This window comes from Hippopotamus amphibius, chromosome 17 (assembly GCF_030028045.1).
Source record: "Hippopotamus amphibius kiboko isolate mHipAmp2 chromosome 17, mHipAmp2.hap2, whole genome shotgun sequence".
In the NCBI taxonomy this organism is placed as follows: domain Eukaryota; kingdom Metazoa; phylum Chordata; class Mammalia; order Artiodactyla; family Hippopotamidae; genus Hippopotamus; species Hippopotamus amphibius.
In genome coordinates, this window is record NC_080202.1 from 1,367,569 (window position 1) to 1,390,965 (window position 23,397).

Sequence of the window (23,397 nt, forward strand, 5' to 3'; positions counted from 1 at the left end):
CAGCGGGCTCCCCTCCGCCTGGCCGCCGGCCCTTCTCGAGGAGCTCGGCGTGGCCCCGGGGGGGTCACCACGGTGACGAGCGCCTCACACCGGCGTCCGCGGTGCCGCCGGGAAGCGGGCGGGCGGACCCTGCCCGGGGCTGTGCGGGAGGCGCGGCAGAGCCGAGGTCTGGCTCCGGAGCCCCTGCCAGCTGCCCGGCGTCCGTCTCCTGCTCGGGTCCCCGCCGGCTGGTCCTTCGAGGGCCCTGAAAGACGCCCCCGAGAGGCGACGGGCCGGAGGGCGGCCGGGGCCCGGGCGGCGGCCGCGGGGACGACGCCGCGGCTGGAGGGCGCCCCCTGGTGGCGCCGTGCGCGCACCACCGGGGGGCGGGGGTGCTGGGGGCGGGGCCGGGCCAGGAGGCCGGGGGCGGAGGGGGCGCGAGCTGGGGTTTCCCCGAGGGGCCCTCCCGGCCCTCTTCCCGCACCCCTCCCCGCGGCGGCCGCGCTGGTGCCGGCTCCCCTCCTGGTCAGACGCACACGTTGCCGTCAGGCCCGCCCCTCACTGCCCCACCTCCAGGCCTTCGCACATGGCGGTCCCCGGCCCGGCATCCCCTCGCCCCTCTGGGTGCACCAAACTCCTACTCATGCTTCAGGGCCCAGCTCAGATGTCACCTCCTCCGCCCTGTGGCGTGTCTGCCGCCACTGCACTTTCCTCAATCAGGAGCCCGGGCCCCCACTCCCTGAGGGACGCCTCCCCGTCCTGCACACGCGCGTGCGCGCGCGCACACACACACACACAGAGTCACACACTCACACTCTCAGACACTCAGAGAACACACTCTCACACACACACACACTGTCATTCACCCTCACACTCTCGCACTGTCACAGACACACTCAGACACGCACACACGCACACACTCACAGTCACACACAGTCATACACACACACTCTCAGACACTCTCGCACACACACACTCACACACGAGGGCTGAGCCTGTGCCCGGAGGCCCAGGAGAGGGCGGGCGCCCGGGCAGCCCCGGCGGACGTGCAGGCGTGGGACCCGCTCGCGGGGGTGCGGGGCTGGGGGGTGGTGGGTGGCGGGGTCTCAGCTCAGGCTGCAGACGCAGCCCAGGGCGCCCCTTGGGCTTTGGAGCTGATTCCAGGAGCCGCTGGAGGCCAGACCAGCCCGCCTGGCGGGCGCCATTCCCAGGAGATGCCCCGGGAGCCGCAGGGAAAACCGCCACTTCCTGCTTCGGGGGACCCGCTGGGCGGCGGGGGCTGGGCTGTGGAGGGCGGGGCGCGCCGGGGGGCTCCAGACGCCCACGACCATCGACCTTCGGGGTGGGAGGTCAGGGCCAGGAGCTGTGTCTCCCCGCCCCCCTCCCCACTAGCAGTGCCCCCATTTTTAAGACGGAGAGAGAGGGGCCCAGAGAGGAGGAGAGCCATTGCTGCCCTCCGTGAGCGCAGCCTGTTCCCAGGGGAAACGGACGTGAGAAAAGCCGTGGCTGGTGACAAAGCGTGGAGAGGAGCGGCTGAAGGCTGTGACCCCCGTGATGTGGGATCACCCCGCCCGGCCCTCCTGACCTTGGTGGTCCCGCCACAAGGTGCCTCCCAGTCCAGATGGGCCATGCCCAGCTCCCAGGGCTCCCACGTGCTGACCGTGCACCACCACGAGCTCTTTACAGAAAGGACGGGCAAGGCCTCCCTGGGGATAGGTTCCTGCAGACAGGAGCCTCGTGGCCCAGCCTGGTAGGAGCCACGAGCCCTCCCCCTCCCCCTCCCCCGACCTAGCCCGTGGCTGCCTCACTGGGATTCCCCTGAGCTCAGCGCCCAGTCAGCCTTGCCCCACGTCACCCATCAAAGCCATCCCGTGTTCGTTTATCCTTTGGAAAATCAGCCAGCCACTGGCCGTGAAGCATCCAAGTCCTAGGAAAGTGGACGTCCAAGTGGGGCCACACGGAGCGGCCACCACCTCCCAGAGGCCACGCTGCCCCACGTCCACTCCGTCCCTTCCATCCAGTTGGCAGCTTTGCCGCGCCTGGTGCCCGTGGCAGCCGCAACAGTGGTACTGCTGGTGGTCCCACTTCACAAATCCATGCCGCCTCCCCGACCCCCCAACCCGCAGGAGCCACTTCCCAACTAACTGTCCTCGCTCTTCACAGCAGCCAGAGGGATCCAAGCCATCTCCCCTGCTCAGGACCCTCCGCAGGGCCCTGTAGCTCTGGGGGAAACTAGCCTCCCCGTGGGACCTGTCAGGCCCATCTCTCTGGCTGTGCCCCCCCACCCCCACCCCCACCGACTCTGCCCCACTCACCCCAGGGGCGTCCCCACCGCAGGGCTTTTGCATTCGCTGTTCCCTCCACCTGGACGCCTCTCCTCCCAGGTCCTCCCCGCCGGGGCTCTGGGCAGCCTCCACCACCAGGTTTAGATCTTTGCTCAAACGCTGCCTTCTCAATGGCTGTCCTGCCCACCAGCTCCTGCTGCATTCATTTATCTCCTTTTTTCATTGGTTCGCGGTCTGTCTCCCCCACTAAGGTGTAAACCCCAAAGGGCAGCACCTTTGGGTTTTGGGACTGTCATTTCCCAAGTCCCTAGAACAGCCTGGCAGATGGCATGTAGCTGGGTGACAAGTCCTTAAATTGCTGCACCTAGACCTGCCTGCTCCAGCCACTGGGAGGAGGAAGGACAGAGACAGCTGGGGGCCTGGCCCTTCACTCCCCATCCGCTTCCTGCCCCTTCCTTCTGGCCTGGATGCCTCCATGGCCCCATTGTGACCTTTGGGATTGGGTTCTGTGCTGCCCAGAGGCTTCAGTGCCAGCCACTATTCTAACGGCTCTAAATAGAATGACATCTATTCCTTGCAATAACCCATGTTACATGTGAGGAAACAGGCACAGAGAGGTTAAGTGACTTGCCCAGAGTCGCACAGTCTGGAAATGGCAGAGCCAGAATCTGAACCCAAGCACCCTGGCCCCAGGGTCCAGCCTCTATCTACATAGCACACGAGGGACCCTGCCCAGAGCACATCCTGCACACCTAGCCCGGGGGCCCTGCTGTTTTCCCACCAGCAGTCCCACCACGTCAGCCTCCCCCGGTGAGGCGCCCTTGGTCAGACTCTAGAGGCCTCGCAGCCATGGAGCTCTGTCCCATCCGCACTGCTCTGGGCCACACCCTGGGGTGCACGTTGCGCGTCATCCCCGACCCCCAGGCGGTCTCCTGCTTCCAGGCGTCTGTCGCTCCCTCCACCGTCTGCGGGCCTGTCCCCGCCCACCTCCTCCACACACCCCAGGTCAGAACTCACTTCACAGAGATGGAGAACTCCCCTGGGGAGCTCTCGCTCTCCCGGATCAGGAAGGCTCCGGGGTGGTTCCGCTTCATCAGAATCTCCTCTGCCAGCTGCCGGGAAATCCTGCCCGAGTACCACCTGCAGAGAGGGGGCGGGTGAGGGTGGGGAGGCCAGACCACCCCGCACCCAGCACTGCCAGGTCCTCGCCGCAGTCCCGAGACACAGCAGATGTGACTGCACCCCCCTTTACCCAGAGAGGCTGAGGTAACATGCCCAAGGTCGTGCACGTTGGAAGGAGCTGGGCCCAGTCCCAGCATTCTGGCCCCTGAGCCCAAGCCTTTCCCACCACACCAGGCAAATACACACCTCGGTGAACCCTGACCCAGCCAACCCCAGCTGGACTTTTCCATTTTCACATGGTAGATTCTTAAAAGTAAAAAAATATTTTAAAAGGTGACCAAAAAAAAGTTATACACACACACACACGTACACACAGTAGCTTTGATCTGGTGAGAAAAGGTCTCTCGCTGTACCCGTTTCAGAGACTGAGGCCTCCTGGACTTTTTCTCACAAGTTCAAGTCCCTTTTCTTTCTGACCAAACAGAACTGGGTATGCAGAAGGTGCCTTGTAAATGCCGAGAGTCTGGCAGGGCCTGGGGTGAGAGGCTGGGCTGCAGCTTCTCTAATCCAGCCCGGCCCACCCTTGGAGGGTCTGGGTGGTCTCCGACGGGCTTCCCAGTTCCTGGGTTTTAGCCCAGCCCCTTCATGGTCTGGACCGGGAAACTGAGGCCCAGAGCAGGTGGAGTCTCGTGGTGGGACCTTGGCGCCCGAGGGGGGCCAGAGCCTCCTTTCCTGGTACATCTCCCTTCCCTCCTTCAGCTGCTTCCTGAGTCTGCGCGCGGCCCCAGCGGATGCGAAGCGGGACCTTTCCTGTTGTGTCGGGATGTGGACAGCGAGCCCTCCAGGCCCGGCTCGGAGGCTCAGGTGCAGGCAGACGGGGTCCTGCCCGTGACCACGCTGCCTGCCACGTGGCGCCCTGGTGCTTCCTCCCGGGGCTTGTTACTAGCGGGCCTGGCCTGGGTGCGGGGCGGGCTGGGCCCCGACGGGGCGGCTCCCTGGTTCGCGGCAGGCAGGCCGCGCCCCAGCCCCTTCCCGCCCGCTTTCCACTCGGAAAGAAAGTCCCCGTCCCCACATCGCGTCTCAGGTCCAGCTCCTGGGGAGCCCCCTAAAAGTGCTGTGCTAGCCCGCTGCTGCCCCTACACTGGGGGGACCCTGAGCCCATCTCAGGGTGGGCTCCCCGAGAGGGGAGGCGGTGGAGGTGGCGCCGAGGCCTGAGTCTCTGGCGCCTGGGAGTCCCTGATAAGGCCTCCAGGTCAGAGGCTAAGCTGGGACGCAGGCGGCCCGGGGCTCAGGGGCCCCGGGAAGGGAGCTCCTCTGGGAAGCCCCCAGCAGGACCCGGGCGCAGGTGTTGCTGTAGGAGCAGGGGTCCGGTGGCGCCCCAAGTGGGCGTTCCCCGAGGCCTGGGTGTCTCCAAAGAACCCACAAAACCCCACAGGAGGCGTCTGCATGTGGGCGGCTGTCACCCTCAAAAGATTTTGCAACCACAGCCTCGAGGAGACCAGCCCTGCCCCCACCAGGTCCTCGGTGGCTCCGGGGACAAGGTGTGAGAGAAGCAGCCCTCCCGAAGCCCTAGGGCACAGCTCGCTCCAGGCACGGATGCCTCACTTAGTCCCCATTTTAATGATGCGGAAACTGAGGCCCAGGGAAGGTCAGGGATCCCCCAAAAGTTGCACAGCAAACCTGTGGCCTCCGACTCTCCCCCAGCCCCCGGCTGTTCTTACAGCTCCCCCACCCCCGCCTGGTGAGCGCAGCCTGAGTTCACAGCACCAGTGGCAAATCCCACTCTGCCTCTTGCCAGCTGTGTGACCCCAGACAAGACACTCAACCTCTCTGTGCCGTTGCCTCCTTGCCCACGAGATGGTGATGAGAGCGCCCAGCTTGCAGGGCCCTTGGGAGAACAAGGGTGCTGTTGCCCGCAGGTGTTCACTGCTACTACTGTGACCTCCTCCCACGCGTCACCCCATTAGCCTGTCTGCTGCCCTCCCGGCAAACTTCTACTCTACCTTCCAAGCCCAGCAGACCATGCCTTCCTCCAGGAAGCCCTCCTCGACCCCCACCAGCCACGCTTCTGGGTCAGTTACTGCAGTGGCCCCTGCCCATGAGGCCCAGAGGCTCTTGGAACAGCTGGTCTGCATCACGCCTCACCCCCATGGGCTCGCTGGGCAGGCGGGGGTGACGGTGGTGCTCAGGGAAGGAGAGGCCTGGTGCAGACACGAGGCCCCCTGGGACCCCTGCCCCACCCCCGCCCCACCCCCGCCACACCCCCTGCAGCCTGATGGGCTGGGTCAGGCGCTGAGCTGGACTTTCCCCACTACTATTTCGGGGCCAGGGCAGGGGCTGAGGTTAGCCAAGGACGCACCTGGGCATGGCCTCAGGCGGGTGGGTAGGGGGCCTGACTCCTGTCCCTGCTCTGCTCCAGACACAAGTGGCCAGGGGCGGCCCCAGGGACCCCAGGGCCATCGGACACTGGAACCCTCCATGGCTCCCAGCTGCCCTGGTGGCAGCTTGCCTTAACCACTGGCATCGCCCTGACACGTGTGGCCCCCAAATCCATCAGCTTTTCTTCCCTCCTGAGCAAACAGGAGCGTCTGCTCAGGCTCCTCAGCAGCCCCCGGCCTCCCAGCCTCTTGGGCCTCGCAGGCCACAGCCTCCACCCAGAGGCTCCTGCTGTGTCCTCTGCTGGCCTGGCCCTGGCCGGGTTCTCGCCGTCTCTCTCCCTTTACGACAGCAAGACGCTACGACCAGAAGGCAGCCGCCTGCCCAAGGTCACACAGCCCAGAGGGACCCTGTGGGCCTGGCGCCCAGGACTGCAGCACCTGTCGGGGAGCGGGGGTGCCTGGAGCCCAGGCAGGGGACCTGGGTGGGTTGGGGCCTTGCCCAGCACAGGAAGCCGGAGGTGGCGGCAGCTTCGGAAATAACTCGAAGACGGATAAAGAGGAAGTAACCTCAGGCCCCACCCTGGCTCTGCACCTCCCTTCCCTTCCACCCCACAGCCGCACACACGTCACGGCTCCCAGCCTGTCCCCCCCCGCCCCGCGCTGGGCCCTGTCACCTGCCTCCACGTCCGCGTGCCCCCCACCTCCCTGGCCCCGCCCCTGCTCAAATGCCTTCATGGCTCCCACCACCCTCCGCCGGGCATTGGAGCCCTCCTGCCAGTCCCACAGCCAGGGCTTCTCCTTCACCCCTCTCCCAGGAATGCCTTTCTCCTTTTCTATGTAGCTAACTCCTACACACGTGCTTCAAAACCCCACTTGTCGCCACCTCTTCTGAGCAGCCCTCCCTGGTTAGCTATCTCAGTGCTGACTGCCTTCTCGTGCCTTCCTTTCTTTCTGCCTGTCTCTCCGGCAGCACACGGCTGCTCTGACCCCAGCCTCTCTCTCGCCTTGTGTCCGCAGCAGCACCCAGGAGGGGCGTCTGGGGCCGTGGGCCGAGCTCGGTGAATGACTGAGCGAGCGACGTACCCTGGGGCAGCTTCAACCATCACTCCACGCATACCCAGTTGATTTTTCATAGATGCTGGGCCTCTTAGGCCTGTTCTGGGGCCGGGAGCAGGGCGTTCAGGGTCGGAAGCCCGACAGGGGGCTGCCCTGGGCCAGCAGGTCCCAGGCCTGGGGACACCTGGGCCCCGCGCGTGCCTGCCGTTCCACCCTGTCCCAGGCTCTGCTCGGCCAGTGTCCAGCTCGCCTGCCCCAGAGGCAGGGCCCCACGGGTCTGCCTCCTTCCTGCCGCCTCCCACCATGACCCCTCACTCCCCACCTCTGCACGGGGCTGAGCTGGCCTCTTAGAGGAGCCTCTGCCCTCCTTGCGTCCCAGATGGGGAAACTGAGGGACAGAGAGAGCAGGGGCCTGCCTGAGGCCACACAGCAGCCAGTGGCCCCGCCGGCTGAGCGCCCAGGGCCCTGTCCTCTCCGAGGCCCTCCGGAAGCTCTCTGGAGTCCCGGGTCCTCCGTGTTGTGGCCTGGGCTGGCCTCGCCGGCCCCCACTTGGGGCAAGTCCTGACATCTCTGTCTCCCACCTCTGCTTGGGAAAGAGCCTGGGGGCCCCAGACGGATGGAGAGAGGCCGGGTGAGGCCTTGCAGGCAGCTCAGCTCAGCCCGGGCCAGGCGGGGGCCGGACATTTGGCTGCAGGGCGGGGGCGGGGGCCCCGAGGACACGGTGGGGGGGGGGGGCGGCCACTCACGGGTGAGGCTTGACGCGGATGTAGTTCTTGGGGACGAACCCCTCGGCGCCCCGGAGCTCAGCCTTGTACCAGTTCTGGTCGTCTTCCATGTTCAGGATCTGTGGGCAGGAGCGGCACGGTCCCTTGGTCACCTAGAAGGCGTGGTGACCCCTCCCCCAGCTCCCTGCTGAGGGCCCACGCCAGCCCCGGGGCCCACCTCCCAGAGGAGGGCAAGGTCACGGGCCGCGTGTGAGTCCACGGTCCTGCGGGTTCCCTGGCCCTGGGGAGCCGCCCGGGGGGTCGCAGAGGAGGATTTGGTGGGTGGGTTGAGCTTTGGGTGAGGCCGGGAGCTGGACGCCCGGAGTCTGGCCCCCAGGTCCCTGGCACCCTGTGGGGCGCAGGCGGGCAGATTCGGGCCCTCCCGTTCCTGAGCTGTGGCCCCGAGCATGGGGGCCACAGCGTTTGATGCCAGGCCCTGAGGGGGGGCGGGGGGGTAGGTCTGGGGAGCCCCTGCCCGGCGGTGGTCGCCCGGGGTCACGTGCATTTACAAGCCCTCACGTCTGAGCTCAGGGCTGGGAGGTTCAGACACGGGGAGCAGATAAGAGAGGCCCTTGGCGGGGGCGAGGCGGAGGCCTGGCCGCGCGGGTCCCAGGCTCCCTGTCACCCCACAGGTGGGCCGAGGGGAACTGAAACCCGCGTGGGGGTGGGAGCTGCTGCGGGCGACGGCGAGGGGGTGGGAGGCGGTGGGCGCGGGCAGCAGGGCCCGCGGGACTCTCGGGCCCGCTCCCCCGTCCTGGGCAGGCTTGCTGTGTGTGCGTGTGTGACCCCTTCTCACACCAGCCCCGCCGAGGCCGCCGTCACCAAAGGGTCACCAAAGGCTACGTAGCAGAGGAGGACGCAGGCCCGGACCGCGGAGGGGAGCAGGGCGGCGCAGCGGGGGTCTCAGCCCCTGCCCCCACCGGCACCTCAGTCTGCCTCCCTCTTTGTCTCTGGACCCCCGCCCAGGGGCCACCTCCCCCGTCCGTCCTGGAGCGGGTCTCCACGTCAGCTCAGCCCCGCGGGGATGGTAGCTGAAGCGAAAGTCGGACGCAGATCAACAGCCCAAGCGGGGAGCGCCGTGCAGGCAAAGGCTGCGTGCGGCAGCGGCCCCGACGGGCGGGTGTTGCCAAGAGGCGCTGAGATTGCCCCCTCCGCCCCCACCCTGGGCCCCGGCCTGGCCCCTCCCTTGTCTGCCCGCCAGGCCCTCTGACCCCCCTCCTTCCTGCCCCCGCAGTCTGGGCCAGGCCGGCGTCCCCAGGGACAGCCGGAAACAGGTGGCTGACTCAGGATAACTTTTGCTGAAAACTAAACAACACAAACCAAAAAACTCACCCAACTTAATAAGAAAATTAGGGCCTGCGGGTCACAGATTCAGGGAAGATTCCGGGGAGCCTCGGGCTCTAGGCCAGTCTGCCTGCCTCTGACCCTCTCCACAGCCTTGGCCTCAGTTTCCACATCTGTAAAATGGGCACAGCCGTGGCCTACAAGGACGCAGCAGTGTTTTGTGACCTACAAAGTCCTGTGTGGACACACGGACGTGACGTATCTTATCTCTCCCGGTTTTATTCTGGCTTTGTTTGTTTTCCTGTTACCTCCACTCCAAGGAAAGACCCGTAAGTGTTCTGATTGGTTGCATTAGCTGAATTCTTGCTGTTAACGTTGTGCGAAGCCCCTAGACCCCCTGAGATGCAGGAGTCCCTGACCTCCCTGGGGAGGCGCACACCCTGGCCCGCCCCAGCGTTGCCCCTGCGGGCCCTTCTCTGGTGCACAGTCCTGTGCCACTGTCCCCTGGCCAGTGTGCCGCTGGGCACCTCCTGCCTGCCAGGCATGAGGTCCAGCCTGGTGACATAGGGACCAGGAGGCCACATTTTAGTGGGCAGAGGCAGACAAAAAAAACAGGAAGGACACAAGTAAAGAAGGTAATTTAATGTAGTGATAAGCGGTCTGAAAATATACGTTAGGATGACATCGATGGAAGATGTGTGGTTGGGGGCAGGGGAATTGTCAGCAGGGCGCACATGGGGGGACCAAGAAAGGCCTCTCTGAGGGGCTGACCTGTGAGCTGAGTCCTGAGTTACAGGAAGGAACGAGACGTGAGAACATGTGGGGAACAGTGTCCAAGGCAGAGGGAACAGCCAGTGCAAAGGCCCTGCGGCAGGAGCAAGGTCTGTCCCTGGGACAGAAAGGAGTCCTGTGTGTCTGCCATCGAGGTGGGGGCTGTGCTGTGAGGTGAATGGGAAGGGTGAGAGCTTGAACGTCCTTTACGGGGGTGGAGAGGTGGTGCAGTTCAGATTTTATTTTTCAAAACCAAGAGGAGTCATTGAGGGCCACCAGGGGAGGGTCAGGCTCTGGGTTACACGTGTGGAGTCCAGGCTGGGAGCAGAGGGAGGCCGGGGGCTGTGAGGAGCAGGCCCAGGTGAGGCATGAAGGGGGCCTGGCTTGGGGCTGCTGAGATGCGGTCAGATGCGGGGTGAGTGTGGCAGGCTGGCCTGAGCGCGGGCAGGCTGTGGAGGCTGCGGGAGCAGGTCGGGGAGCTCAGGGCGGCTGGGTCGGGCCGGAGGTGCACCAGCCATCCCCGTGGAGGTGCTGGGAGGCCATGGGCTCCCTGACTCTGGGTCCCGGGAGCCAGGCTATCCGTGAAGAGGTGGAGGTGAAGCCACCGCCCACATCCTCCCTCCAGCAGGGAGCAGCGGGACTCTGGGCACCCCGAAAAGCCTGCCCATCAGGGACTGGGGCTTTGTTCCAGGGAAGTGACATTTGGGGCCACTTGTCCAGAGAGGGACCACAAGCCACCGGGCTCTCGTCTAAGAGCAGAGCTCAGACCGGAAGAACAGCATCCTGCCGGCCCCCAGGGCCTGGGGTCTGCGAGTCTGTTGCTCACTGCTGGGGTGGGCTGGGCCTGGCTCCGGAAACATGCTCGCGAAGGGACAGGTCGTGGAGCTCAGCCACCAGCCCCACGCGCTGGCCCTGGCCCGGAGAGGGAGCAGGGATGCAGGGAGAGATTGCAGTCACATTTCTAAGGTTATAGACATCGGACCCCCAACTAGCAATGAGGTGGGTGAGGCACTTTGGGTACAAAATTGAAGGGAGCTCCAAAAGAGTCAGGACTCAAGATAAATAATATTTTAAGGGAACATTAAAAAATTAAAATTAGGACTTCCCTGGTGGCGCAGTGGGTAAGAATCCGCCTGCCCATGCAGGGGACACGGGTTTGATCCCTGCCCCAGGAAGATACCACATGCCGAGGAGCAACTAAGCCCGTGCACCACAACTATTGAGCCCATGTGCCGCAACTACTGAAGCCCACACGCCTAGAGCCAGTGCTCCACAATAGTCAAAATTAATGCAAAATTTCTGAATATGGTCATTAGTTAATAAAAAAGTATCCATATCAGACCATTAATGTAACAAATGTACCAGGTTAATAATATAAAATGTTACCAAGGGTGTGTGGGTGTGTGTGTGCTCATGCACATGGCGGGCAGAGGTGTCAGATGGGACTTCCTCTGTACTATCTAACTGATTTTTCTGTAAATCTCAAACTATTCTAAAAAATAGTCTATTTAAAATTTAATGCAGGGACTTCCCTGGTGGCGCAGTGGTTAAGAATCCACCTGCCACTTGAGGGGGGGGAGTCAAGGAAGGGAGGGAATACGGGGATATGTGTATAAAAACAGATGATTGAACCTGGTGTACCCTCAAAAAAAAAAAAAAAAAAAGAATCCACCTGCCAATGCAGGGGACACAGGTTTGAGTCCTGGTCCGGGAAGACCCCACATGCTGCGGAGCAACTATGCCTGTGCGCCACAACGACTGAGCCTGCGTGCTGCAACTACTGATGTCTGCGCACCTAGAGCCCGTGCTCCGCAGCAAGAAAGAGCAACTCTAATGAGAAGCCCATGCACGGCAATGAAAAGTTGCCCCCGCTCGCCACAACTAGAGAAATCCCATGCGCAGCAATGAAGACCCAACGCAGCCAAAAATAAATAAATAAATAATAAATAAACCTTTAAAAAAATAAATAAAATTGAATGCAAAGAATTTCATCAAAATCTTAAATCAGGGACTTCGCTGGTTGTGCAGTGGTTAGGACTCTGCGCTTCTCCTGTAGGGGGCACAGATTCCATCTCTGGTCCAGAAACTAAGATTCTGTATGCCACGTGGCAGGGCCAAAAGTTTAAAAAAAATTTTTTAATGAAAAAAATAAATTCTTAAATCAAGGCAGGATTTGACCTGGCACCTGTACAAGGGTGAGAGGAAGGGCCCTACCTCCACGTCTGGCCCAGGAAAGGCAGAGGTGTGAACAGGCACACCTCCTGGGACCGACCTCTAGCTCCTCAGGACATCCTTTCTGGTGTCTTTCTCTAGGCACAAATCCAGCGCGTGGACGTCAGTACCTACTGATTCCGTGTGAGCTGACTCTGTGTATATTCCTTTGCATGCTGCTTTTTTGCCACTTAACGTTGCTTCGTGAGCACTCCTCTGTCATTAAGTATCCCCTCCCCAGGGTGCATTCTCCGGGGCTGTGTGATATTTTGTGCCACCCCTGAGCAGGTAGCTGGGTTGAGTCCATGCTGCAGACTCACCCCGCATCCCGCCTGCTGTGCTTTCTCATTGTCTCCTCTCCTCCCGCGGCTCTTCGCGTGGCTGGACTCCTTCAGGTCTAGCTCAGATGTCCTCTTTTGAGAGACTGCCCTGCCCCGCCCTGCCCCCCCATCTAAAGCTGTCCCCCCGCCGCTCGCTCCCACCCACCCTCTGCATCCATCTCCCCAGGTGGTTTCTTCCATCCATTTGTCACCTCCTGACATCACTCACCCTCTGGGTTGTCAGCTCCAGGAAGGCAGGGACTGGGCTTCGTCCACTGCTCTGTCCTCAGCACTTAGGACGACGCCTGGTACCCAAACAGATGCTTGACAGCTCGACAAGCATTTGCTGAATGAAGGAAGGAAAAGGCAGCCCTTCCGCTGGCCTGTCATTCCATGAAAGGTCTCCTCCTGGGTCTCCACGGACACAAGGAGCAAGTCCCACCGGGGTCTCAGCTGGGGTCCCAGCTAATATCTTAATCCTTCCTTCTTCCCTTCCTTCCTTCCTTCCTTCCACACCCCCATGTCTTGCTGAGAGCCTGCCCTCAGGAGCCTCGATTAGAAGCAAACACAGCAGGAGTTGACCGACACTCTAGCGAAGGTTAGTAGGAAAGTCGGCCAATCTTGGGGTGGGTGGTGAGCCCAGGAGTCCGGAGGGAAGCGGGGATGTCACAGTCTTTACAGCAATTGCCTTGGGGGTCCCCGCGGGTCCACCCCTCCACCCAGGTCCACCCCTTTGAGCCTCAGGTGGGACCCACCCATTCCAATTTTCCCGCTGTTCCACTGCTTCCCAAGCCCCAGAATCTGGACCTAGAGACCCCAAACGGCTCTCAGATTGGCAACCGGGGCCTCTGAACTAGGCCCGGGTCTCCGCGTCTCGCGCCCTGGCTACGCGGTGCTGGACCCCAGCCTGCCCCGGCCCCAGCTGGCCGCACGTCCACAGGCCCCCTCCCCTGCCACCAGCCGCTTGCGGATGGGGGCCCAGGGCCGGCATCCCAGCACAGAGACGCGGGCACTTCCTCAAAATAATGCGGTTCTTCTCGGAACCATCCACCCTCCCCCCATCCAGCCCAAGCAGTTCAGTGTCACGGGTTCAGGACGCAGGTTCCAGAGCCGGAGGACAGGGGTTCACCTCTGGCCCCGCACCGGGCAGGTGGTGACGCCTGCCTGTGCCTCAGGTCATCACCCGCGACCTGGGGCCTGGGCGCCTTACAGGGACGCGGGCGCGCACCGCCGAGCTCGGACCCGCGGCTCGGGAAGGGTCAGCACACGGGAGGCCCTGTTCCTTCCTGGGCCTGAAGCTCGGGGCCCAGAGCGGGGCCCCGGCTCAGCCCGGGGGGACGGCAGCCTCCGGGCCGCTGCGCCGGCGCCGAGACCCAGGCCGGCGGACAGGCAGGGGCCTCCTGAGCGCCCACCCGCGGCGCGGCCGCGCCCGAGTCCGGGCCCTGAGCGCTGCCGCCAGGGGCGACTGGTGAGCGGGGACACGTCCCAGCAGGGCGAGCCCGGGCGCCCATCTGCCTGGGTGGCCCGGGACGGCGTGTGTTCCTCAAAGGGGCCCCACGAGGGCCCCGAGCCCTTCCCCTTCCTCCCCTGCGGGCGGCTCGTCTGGACCCCGGATCACAGCCGTTCCAGCCCCGCTAGGTTCGCGTGCGCACTTCACTCCTAAGTCCCTCTCTCAGTCCCTCTGTCCCTGTCTCTGCCTCTTCCTCTCTCTCGTTCTCCTCCTGGCTTTTCAAATTCTTTCCTGGGAAGCCGGGTGTTGAATCAACCCCTGCTGACGTCGCCTCGGATCCTCGTGGTGGCCCCAAAGGAGGGGGTCACTCACTATCTCCCCATTTCCCAGACGGGGAAACTGAGGCTCAGAGGGAGGAGGCGGCTTGTCCAGAGTCACCGAGCCGCTAACCGGGGAAGCCGGTCCTCCTTCCCCCAGAGGCCGGCCTCTGCTGGGGGCTGTCCGGGCCCTGGTGTTCAGCCCCCGCCGCACGCGGGGCCAGCGCGCCCGGCCCTGGCCACCCTACCTTGAGTGTGTCCCCCTTGTTGAAGGCCAGCTCGTCGCTCTCCGTGGCCTGGAAGCTGTACAGGGCCACGGACTCCATGCCGCCGTCCCCGAGCCCCGGCAGCGGGGCTCCGCGCAGGGCCGGCAGCTTCCTGCTTCCTCTGCAGTCGAGGACCGTCTTCCTTTGTTTTGAGAGCGTGTTTGTGCTTTTGAAGCTGAGACGGAGACTTCCCCTGACGGGAGAAACAGGAAGCAGAGATGTTCCAGGAGGGGGGGGTGTGAGCCGAGGGCCCACCTCAGACCCCAGGGAGTCCCCGGGCAGCCCTGGGAGCGGGTCCTCCTCCTGCACCCACGTTACAGATGATAACACGGAGGACACGGGGCCGACGCGCGGCAGGGCGCCCCCAGCTCAGGCACCGTGCTCCGCGGCCCCGCCACCTCCTCGCGTCTGCCACGTCTCCCCCACCGTTTCTCAGCTCCGGCGCCTCCCATGACTGCCCACCGCCTGCTGCATCGACCCCAAGCCCCTTGCCCGACCACCAGGGCCCTTCCTAGCGCCACCCCCGCCTCTCCAGACTCATCCCCTTCGCTCGGCACACGCACGGGCTCCAGCCACAGCAGGGGCACCCCGCATGCCCACCTCGCCCCCAGCCTTTCCACCTGCGCGGCCCTCTGCCTCGTGCTCTCTTCCCCTTTCTCTTCCCCGGAGACTCCTGTTCATCCTTCAAAGCCCAGCTCAGAAGGTACCTCTTCTGACTTAAACACGGGGCACCTTTAGGGCGATGGCGACTCTAAGGTCAGAAAGGACTGCAAAGAGACCTTGACCTACACTTGGGTTTGCTGCGGGCAGTGGACCAGGTGCAACACTTCTGGGACGAGTGTGTGCGTGTCGTGGGAAAGAACGTAAACGACTAAACACAGCAAAGCTGTCTGGAACCAAGGTTCTCTCCAGGGAGGGAGGGGGACCCGGACCTCCGGGAAGGGGCAGGTGAGGGGGAGCCTGGTGGTGTCAGATGGGACACGGACAGATCAGCGCGAAGTCAGATTGGTTTTCTTCTGTAAAAAAAGCGTTTTCCCTCCTTCATCTGTATCAATAGGGTGACAACATGCTCTCAGATGTCAGTCACTGGCTCTGATCGGTTACTATTACTGTTTATTCTGGATGTTTCCATGGTCCCAGACTGGGCCGGCGGGGCGCCTCAAGATGCCCCCTTGCCCTTTTGGCACATCCCCGCCGTCCTCGGAGCACCTCCCGCCTCTTGGACGGTGTGCTCCGGGCTCCTCCGGGACTCCTGGCCCAGCCCTGGAACCAGCCCTCTCTGAGGCGTGCAGGACGGTGTTTAGAACCCAGGACCGAGCTGCTATTGGGTGTGTTTATCAGTACGGAGGTGTCATTGCTTCCAGTCCCTCTCCGCAGAAAGAAGCGGGAAAAAAATAAATAAAATAAAATTACATACATACATAGTCATTATATATACACATATAAAATCATTATATACATATTAGAAATATATGCGTCCTATTTCCTAGTGGATAGAGTGTGTCCATGTTTCTCTATGTATGTCTATGTCTATATAGCTATGGGTAATAGATTAAACACCATTAGCTCAATCAGACATGAATGGGCGAACGGGGGTGAGGGGTACGTAGGTGTCGCGCTGCTCTCATCGCTTGTTTAAGGGTTTGAAAGTTTTCTGTGTAAAAAGTTGAAACGATAGATGTGGCTCCACAGTGATCTCAAAATAAAAGGTTTAGTTAAAAAAAAAAAAAAGTTGAGGGAAAAGAAAAGGAAGGTGGCAGGAGCCGTCACCTCCACGGAGCCCCCCAAGGGCCGGGGGTGGGAGGCAGAGGCCCAGGCCCCAGCCCAGGGCCCCTCCTCAGCTCTCCTCCAGCACCCCCTGCTCTGATGGCCCAGACCCGGGACGACAGGATGTCAGAAGGTGCTTCTTTCCGGCTCTGTGTCAGCTGAGGTTTCAAAGCCTCCAATGGGGGGGGGGGGGGTTGACATCCACCCCGCCCCAAAGCTGAGGTGCCTGGAGGCCAGAGTGGGGAGGCCTCTCCTTATGAAGCGGAGCCTGTGTCCTCTGGGGCCTGTGGGCTGGGTGGCTGGCTTACCTTCTGTTTTTCAAAGTACTTATTCTGTGCCAAGTCACGTTAAAACGGTGAGGGGCTCTCCCCAGGGGCTCCGGCGAGGACGCGGCAGAGCTGAGCTGGGCCTGCAGCCTAAGCCCTGGGCCACGCGGCCTCGGCCCGGAGCCGCTGCAGGGGGGCGGGACAGCGGTGGGGGGGCAGCAAATCTTGTCAGGAGGGCACAGGCGCCAGCTCCCAGAGACCACGGGACCCCGCACGTGGGACTTCACTGGGAGCACCCCTGGGGCTCCGGCGCCGCAGCTGGGGGGGGGTGCTGGGCCTGGAAGGAGGGGGCAGCAGAGCAGGCGGCCGGGAGCGCCTCGAGCCCCATCACGGGCTGCATCGGGGTCCCACGGGAGGCCCCGCAAACGCCGCCCCCAGGAGGAAAAGTCACGGTTGGCCGTGGGCCACGCCAGGCCGTGGGGGAACCGGCCTCGTAAGACCGTCTCAGTCCTTAGGCCCCCGGCCCCTGTGGCAGGCCCATGAAGGCCCAGGGCATCCGGGGCCTGACACCCGGGCCTGCGCGCCTTCCCGCAGGCGACAGAGGGACTTCGCAGATGGGGTTACGTTGAGGATCTCGGGATGGGGAGGTGGGCCTGGGTTATCCAGGTGGGCCGAAATGTGACCTCACGTGGCCTGGGAGAGGCGGGCAGAAGAAGCGGGTCCTGTGGCCGAAGCAGGATGCCCGGCTGCTGGCCGGGAGACGGAGGACCGGCCGGGAGCCCAGGGTTGTAACAGGGCAGCTCTGGAGGCTGAAAAGGCAGGGAAGGGACTCTCCCCAGGGCTCCAGGAGGAGCCAGCCCTGCCCATGCTTTCTCCTCAGCTCAGGGAGGCTGAGCTGGGGCTTCTGGCCTCCAGAACAGTAGAGAATAATCTTGTCTGTGAAGCCACTGAAGCTTGTGGTGACTTGTCACAGCAGCCACAGGAAACACACACCCCCTCCCTCGGGGCTGCTCCAGGGCTGAGTCAGAAATGGCAGCTTGAGACCAGGCCCTGAGCACGGAGAGCAGGAATGGACCGCGCCCCCCATTCCAGGCCCAGAGCTGGGGTGGGGCTCAGGGGACCGCAGTCTGGTGAGGTTGGAGCTCTGTAGTCAAGAGTCTTGACCAGACCCTCAGATGCTCCAGAGAAGCTGGGGGGGCAGCGGGGGGGGGGGAGCTTTCGTTACCAGACACCGACTGAAACACCCAAGGGACCTCCCTGGGCTCCATCCTGGGTGGGGAGCGACGTTTACCGGGAAAGCGGAGAGAAAAATCAAGTGTTCTTTTCGAGAACTGCTCCTTGCACCTCGTCCTGCACCCCCAGCTCCAGGTAGGGTTTCGTGCAGGTAACAATGACCAGAAACAACACATGCCTGAACCTCTGCCTTCAGAGACCAACGCCCAGCAAGCCAAGCCCCAGACTTCCACCGACTTGCTCCCCGTGAAACTGGTGAAAAGTAGGGAAAAACTAAAAATAACCTGAAAAAAACTGGAAATGGGCCAAAGGGTAAACAGAATTGAAGAAATGTCTGTTCAAGAACATTTACGAAAATTTGATAAGAAAGGTGAGAGTCTGTGGTGTTTGACCCCAAACCACTCCCTCCCTTCAGCCTCCTTGCAGCTTCGTGAGTTAACTCTCTACTCCAGACTGTCGTGCCCAGAACTCAGAGCTCCTCCCCCGGACCCAGAACACAGGGGCCCCTCAGACCCAGAACACAGGGGCCCCCCAGATCCAGAACACAGGGTCCCCCCCAGATCCAGAACACAGGGGCCCCCCAGATCCAGAACAGAGTCCCGCCAGATCCAGAACACAGGGTGCCCCCCCAGACCCAGAACACAGAGCCCCCTCCGGACACAGAACACAGGGTCCCCCCCCAGACCCAGAACACAGGGTGCCCCCCAGATCCAGAACAGAGTCCTCCCCAGACCCAGAACACAGGGGCCCCCCAGATCCAGAACAGAGTCACCCCCAGTCCCAGAACACAGGGGCCCCCCAGATCCAGAACAGAGTCCCGCCAGATCCAGAACACAGGGTGCCCCCCCAGACCCAGAACACAGAGCCCCCTCCGGACACAGAACACAGGGTCCCCCCCCAGACCCAGAACACAGGGTCCCCCCCAGACCCAGAACACAGGGGCCCCCCAGATCCAGAACAGAGTCCCCCCCAGACCCAGAACACAGGGGCCCCCCAGATCCAGAACAGAGTCCCCCCCAGACCCAGAACACAGGGGCCCCCCAGATCCAGAACAGAGTCACCCCCAGACCCAGAACACAGGGGCCCCCCCAGACCCAGAACACAGAGCCCCCTCCGGACACAGAACACAGGGTCCCCCCCCAGACCCAGAACACAGGGGCCCCCCAGATCCAGAACAGAGTCCCCCCCAGATCCAGAACACAGGGGCCCCCCAGATCCAGAACAGAGTCACCCCCAGTCCCAGAACACAGGGGCCCCCCAGATCCAGAACAGAGTCCCGCCAGATCCAGAACACAGGGGCCCCCCAGATCCAGAACAGAGTCCCGCCAGATCCAGAACACAGGGTGCCCCCCCAGACCCAGAACACAGGGTCCCCCCCAGATCCAGAACACAGGGGCCCCCCAGATCCAGAACACAGAGTCCCCCCCAGATCCAGAACAGAGTCCACCCAGACCCAGAACACAGGGGCCCCCCAGATCCAGAACAGAGTCCCGCCAGATCCAGAACACAGGGTCCCCCCCCAGACCCAGAACACAGGGTGCCCCCCAGACCCAGAACACAGGGTCCCCCCCAGATCCAGAACACAGGGGCCCCCCAGATCCAGAACAGAGTCCCGCCAGATCCAGAACACAGGGTCCCCCCCCAGACCCAGAACACAGGGTGCCCCCCAGACCCAGAACACAGGGTCCCCCCCAGATCCAGAACACAGGGGCCCCCCAGATCCAGAACACAGGGGCCCCCCAGATCCAGAACAGAGTCCCGCCAGATCCAGAACACAGAGCCCCCTCCGGACACAGAACACAGGGTCCCCCCCCAGACCCAGAACACAGGGTGCCCCCCAGACCCAGAACACAGGGGCCCCCCAGATCCAGAACAGAGTCCCGCCAGATCCAGAACACAGGGTGCCCCCCCAGACCCAGAACAGAGCCCCCTCCGGACACAGAACACAGGGTCCCCCCCCAGACCCAGAACACAGGGTGCCCCCCAGACCCAGAACACAGGGTCCCCCCAGATCCAGAACACAGGGTGCCCCCCAGATCCAGGACACAGCGGTCCCCCCCACCCCCACCCCCGCCAGCTCCCGATAAGAGTTTCTTCCGGGGAGGAGCAGGGTGTCTGCCTGTGTCTTGCTACCCTTTGCTGAGCCTGGACTCGGGGAGTGTGGTCGGGAGGTGGGCGCCCCTCTCGAGGAACAGAGGCTCCGCCCTGGGAGCGCGCGCTGGGGGCACCCTGAGCCTCTCTCTGCCCTGCCCCTGAGGTGACGGGTCCTCCTGCCCCCTCAGGACCCCGCCCTTGCCCTGGGCTCCTGAAGCGGGTGTTACCCGGCGAGGAGCTTGCCAAGCTCCCTGGGCTTTGCCTGGGGATAGAAACCGGCGGTAAGTGGATCGCTCCTACTCTCCTCCCTGAGGGACTGACCTCATTTGCAACAGAGAGGAAAACACTCGGCCCAGAGGTCTCCAGGGAACAGTGGCGGCGCTGGGGGAGGCGCCGCGGGGAGCTGAGAGTCAGGACGCAGGCAGCTGTGGGCTGGCGAGCTGTCGGGAGGGCATCGGGGAAAGATACCGGTAGCAGGAGCCCTTCTGGGGTCAGAACAAATAATCCAATATGGACCACACACTATTCCTTCAAAAAAGCCAGACTCTGACCGGATTCGTTGGTGGGGCAATGTATGACCCAGGATGTTACTTGAAAACAATAGAGAAATAGCAGGAAATCAGCGCAGTTTAACAGCTGATGTGGTCCAGGAAAGAGAGAGAGCCCTACCAAATCCCCTGTCATCCCAGGTAAACAAAACAGTAAAACTTGCCATTTTCAACAACATGGATGAGCCCCGAGGGCGTCACGCTAAGTGAAATACAAATACTGTGTGTGATGATTTCACTTAAATGTGGAATCAAAAGCAAAACAAACAAAACCACAACAACAAAAACCCTAAGCTCACAGACACCCAGAACAGATTGGTGGTTGCCTGGGACAGGATGGGGGTGGGGGGGTGAGGGGGTGGCGGCGGAGGGTTCGAGGTGGGCAAAATGGGTGAAGGGTCAAAAGGTACAGCTTCCGGTTATAAAACAACTCAGAGGGATGCCATGCCAGCACGGTGACTATAGTTAATAACACTGCACTGCATATTTGAAAGTTGCTAAGAGAATAGATCTTAAAAGTTTTCATCACAAGAATTAAAAAAAAAAGTCTTTTTTAATTAAAAGGAGCACCCTCTTGTCAGCCCAGCAGCTCAGGCTGGCTAAACCAGAACTTCTCTGTTATCCAGTGGTCAAACCACACTTTCCCCAAGGAGGTCTGAACCCCTTCCAAGTCTGTCCTTCCTGGGGTACCCTCCCTCAGCACTAGGGTACCATACAGGCTCCTCTTATACTCTTAGATCCTAGTTAGTAATTCATTCTCCAAACTTTTTTTTTTTTAAGAACTTTTATTGAGATACAGTTAACATACAATAAACTGCATGTATTTAGAGTGTACAATTTGGAATTTTTTTTCTTATTAGTAATGTATATATGGCAATCCCAATCTCCCAGTTCATCCCCCTCCCCCAACCCTCCCCGCTTTCCCCACTTGGTGTCCATATACTCCAAACTTCTTTTTAAACTGTGGTGTCCAGTCTCCTAATTAGACCCTGACTGCTACTCTCAGCAGACCCTACGCTCTTCAGATCTTCTTGAAAAAACTACTCAGTAATAAAATCTGGCCAACCTGTGAGGAAAGAACTTGGAAACAGAAAAGTCCTGAGAAAAGGACTGAGGGTGAGTACTGAGTCTCTTGCAACACAGAACTAAAACAAAACTGGGAGACTCAGGGCTGCAGAACAGAGGTGAATATGTTATAAATGTTGACAAAGTTAAAGCCATAGAAGTTGCCAGGGCTCAGTGTAAAAAAAAAAAAATCTGCTCACCTTATCTTTTGTTGCAGAGACACACTCATATCCAAATTTTAAATATATGGTTAAGAAAAAACACTCTGACGTGTTCATGACGGTCATAAACTCTACCTTAACCACACAGGGATTCTTTTTAAGGAACTTACTTTTTTTCTCTTTCTGCTGCTTCTTCCTTGTCTCCTCCTCCTCCTTCATCTCATTTTATTTTCATTTGGGAACTCACATTTCTTATGGTTAAAAAAATTATCTCGAATCCAGAATTTATTTAGTTTTGCTTTTCTTCTTCTCATTCCAAACTGCAATAAAATTAATTTTAAGTTTTTTATTTTAAGAGCAGCATAGACTGGAGACGTCCCTGGTGGTCCAGTGGTTAAGACTCCGGGCTCCCAATGCAGAGGGCCCAGGTTCGATCCCTGGTCAGGGAACTAGATCCCACATGCCTCAACTAAAGATCCCGTGTGCCACAATGAAGACCCGGAGCAGCCAAATAAATAAATAAGTATTAAAAAAGTAAAACAGTAGCATAGGCTGATATCATAGGAGAAAATCTAGATGATTGTATGGTTCCAATTATATGACCTTACAGAGAAGAGATCAGACGAGATCAGTGGCTGACAGGAGTTCAAGGGAGGGAAGGATGAATACATGGAACACAGAGGTCTAGGGGAGCAGTGAAGCGATTGCATACGATATGATGGTGGATACAGGTCATTCTACACCTGTCAAAATCTGCAGAAAGTGCAACACAAGAGGTGAACCCTAATGTAAACTATGAACTTTAATAATTACATATCCATATTGGCTCATCAATTGTAACACATGCACCACACTATAATGCAGAATTTTAACAGAAAAATGGGAGAGGAAGATGTGGGGGGATGTATGAGAATTCTCTGTACTTTCTGTTCGACTTCTCCATTAACCTAAAACGGCCCCCCAATCTATCAATTAGTTTAAAACTACACACACCAGGACTTCCCTGGCGGTCCAGTGGTTGAAACTCCGCCTTCCAATGCAGGGGGTGCAGGTTCAGTCCCTGGTCGGGGAGCTAAGATCCCACACGCCTTGGGGCCAAACAAACCAATACATAAAACAGAAGCAATGTTGCAACAAATGCAATACAGACTTTAAACATGGTCCACACGCACACAAAAATCTTAAAGTACACACACGTCACTAACGGTACACGGGGCGGGGGGGGGGGCCTGGATGATGACCCCCGGGCCGCATCACCGTTTCAGCCCATGGGTTCGTGCATCCCGCGGAGGTGAGCATTCTACGGCGTGTTGGTGAAGCAGGCAGCGCACTGTGACGATGCTGGACTGCTTGTTTTCTCTGCACTTTCTAAATTGCCCGGATTCCTCCCTCCCCCCGCCCCGGGGAGCTTGTGTTACTTTTATAAAAGCACGTCATCATTTACACTAAAGAAATAAACGGAATGACCTAACGTGACATGGCTTGCACCCCCGAGCTTGTGGGCAAATACGCATATACTTATATTGGGGTGCACGTGTCTGCAGTTAAAAAATAAAAAGAGACCGCAGAGCTTCATGCCCGTATCCTTATACTTACCGATGAGAAGCAGGATGATGGGTGGGGTTCTTTACGTGCGTTTTCTTTTCTTCTCTCTTTTCCTGCGTTGTTTACTCACGTCGGGCCTCTGCGCCCTGGCTCTCCGCGCGCCGCTGAGTGAAAATCCCTTAAGCTCTTCCTTTAGTCCTCCGTCACCTGGCCCACAGCCCCTGTAGGCGGTCCACAGGGCCGGCCTGAGATGCAGCTGGGGGGGAAACGGGTTCATAAACGAGGTGTTACGCTCGCGTGATTGAACCTCGACAGCAGCCCGTCTTCGCGGGGACGGGGCGGAGGGGCCGGGGATCGAACCCGCGGCTCCGCGCGCCGCCGCCTCTCCGGCCGCACCCCCGGCGGCCCCTCGGTCGGCGGCCGCGGCTGCCCTCTCGCGGCGGCCCCGGGAACTGCAGGCCGGCCTCCCGCCCCGGGTCCCGCGGGGGCCGAGCCGCCGCGCCCGCGGCCGAGCC

General features: G+C 60.8%; 1 protein-coding gene across 3 annotated transcripts in view; it reads right to left on the reverse strand.

Annotated features, from left to right (window-relative positions):
• Window positions 1–23,184, reverse strand: part of GRAP (GRB2 related adaptor protein) — a 30,108-nt gene extending 6,924 nt beyond the window's left edge. The window contains exons 1-4 of one of the 3 annotated variants that reach the window (XM_057714043.1): window positions 16,279–16,832; window positions 14,186–14,396; window positions 7,567–7,664; window positions 3,282–3,404 (exon numbers count right to left, since the gene is read on the reverse strand). In XM_057714043.1, coding sequence (XP_057570026.1) covers window positions 3,282–3,404; window positions 7,567–7,664; window positions 14,186–14,263 — 299 coding nt within the window. In that variant the 5' untranslated portion in view covers window positions 14,264–14,396; window positions 16,279–16,832. Of the gene's footprint in view, window positions 1–3,281; window positions 3,405–7,566; window positions 7,665–14,185; window positions 14,397–14,992; window positions 16,833–21,507; window positions 21,658–22,933 lie in introns of those variants that run through there. The other 2 variants (XM_057714044.1, XM_057714045.1) reach the window with 2 other exon arrangements.
• Window positions 23,185–23,397: the final 213 nt, after the last annotated feature.